The sequence below is a fragment of the Etheostoma spectabile genome, chromosome 18, assembly GCF_008692095.1.
Source record: "Etheostoma spectabile isolate EspeVRDwgs_2016 chromosome 18, UIUC_Espe_1.0, whole genome shotgun sequence".
Classification (NCBI taxonomy): Eukaryota; Metazoa; Chordata; class Actinopteri; order Perciformes; family Percidae; genus Etheostoma; species Etheostoma spectabile.
In genome coordinates, this window is record NC_045750.1 from 17,429,355 (window position 1) to 17,430,433 (window position 1,079).

The 1,079-nt window shown below is 44.3% G+C and overlaps 1 protein-coding gene across 4 annotated transcripts in view; it reads right to left on the reverse strand.

The window, feature by feature from the left end:
* Window positions 1-1,079, reverse strand: part of cdk19 (cyclin dependent kinase 19) — a 72,635-nt gene that overhangs the window by 6,976 nt on the left and 64,580 nt on the right. For all 4 annotated transcript variants that reach the window (XM_032542448.1, XM_032542446.1, XM_032542445.1 and 1 more), the window contains one exon: window positions 895-973. In XM_032542448.1, the coding sequence (XP_032398339.1) occupies window positions 895-973 (79 nt within the window). The remainder of the gene's footprint in view (window positions 1-894; window positions 974-1,079) is intronic.

The window sequence follows — 1,079 nt, forward strand, 5'->3', positions numbered from 1 at the left end:
TGTTCACTAATCTGATATCATTTTTAAAAACTAACAAAGAAAACATTGGAGAACGCTTTTGCAATTATGTAAGAACATAATGTAATCTGAGAACTGCTGCCCTGGTTAAAAAAACAATGCAACTGATCAGAGCTGGTATTCTGTCTGCAATGGAGTGCAATGGAAATTACTAAGTGATCCCAAACGTTTGACCGGTAGTGTATTTCACATAACACCCAACACCGAGCTGTGCTATTTTCAACTTGTCAGAAATGTGTGGACATCTTAAAATGATGCTCGTTAGGGCCCATTCACACCAGCAGGGCTGTGCGACAGTGTGTGAGTGTCACCGGAACGGCCCGTTTGTGCGACATCCTGTTGTGTTTCCTTTAACCCCCCATTGTAGCACAAAAACGCTTTATATTTCACAGTTACTGTTTTTGGTCAGATTGTTTATAGATCTCAACGTTTCCGACCGCACTTGAAGGCAGCTTTACTTTACGGAGAAAGAAAAGATACGAGCGAGACAGATCAACCGTGCTTTGGCAAACACTGTGTTTGGTGTTTTAAAGCTTTCTTGTGGCAGCAATAGATGCAGTGATGTTTCCCCGTTTACTGTACGGGACACTCACAACGCCTCAAAACTAAATGGCGTTGCATTTCTCCAAAAGTTGAGTCGATCTCAACTGCGTTTTGTTGCTTGTGCCCCATGGCAAACCCCGCCACAGCCTAAACACACTGCCCCCATTCAAAATGATGACCTGCCAAAGCAGGCCGTGTGAATGCAGACTCATCCCTAATATGAGAAGTCAAATAATCTCTGTGGCCACTTCAAACACAGGATGTGTCTCGAGTCTAAAGTAATGAAATGAAACTGGTGGAGTGGCCAGTTGACTTATTTCTTTATTTTTTTACCTTTTCTGTTTTCTCCTCTGGCTCGTCTTCATTTAGAAACTCTCGTTTTGGGTAGGGGATCTGACACCCAGCAAACACACTAGAGGCAATCACAGAGAATCAGTGATGTAAATGTTTCTGCGTTCCACTCTGATTCCAACACACCAACCAAAACAAGGGGTGGGGGGGGGGGGGGGGGGGGGGGG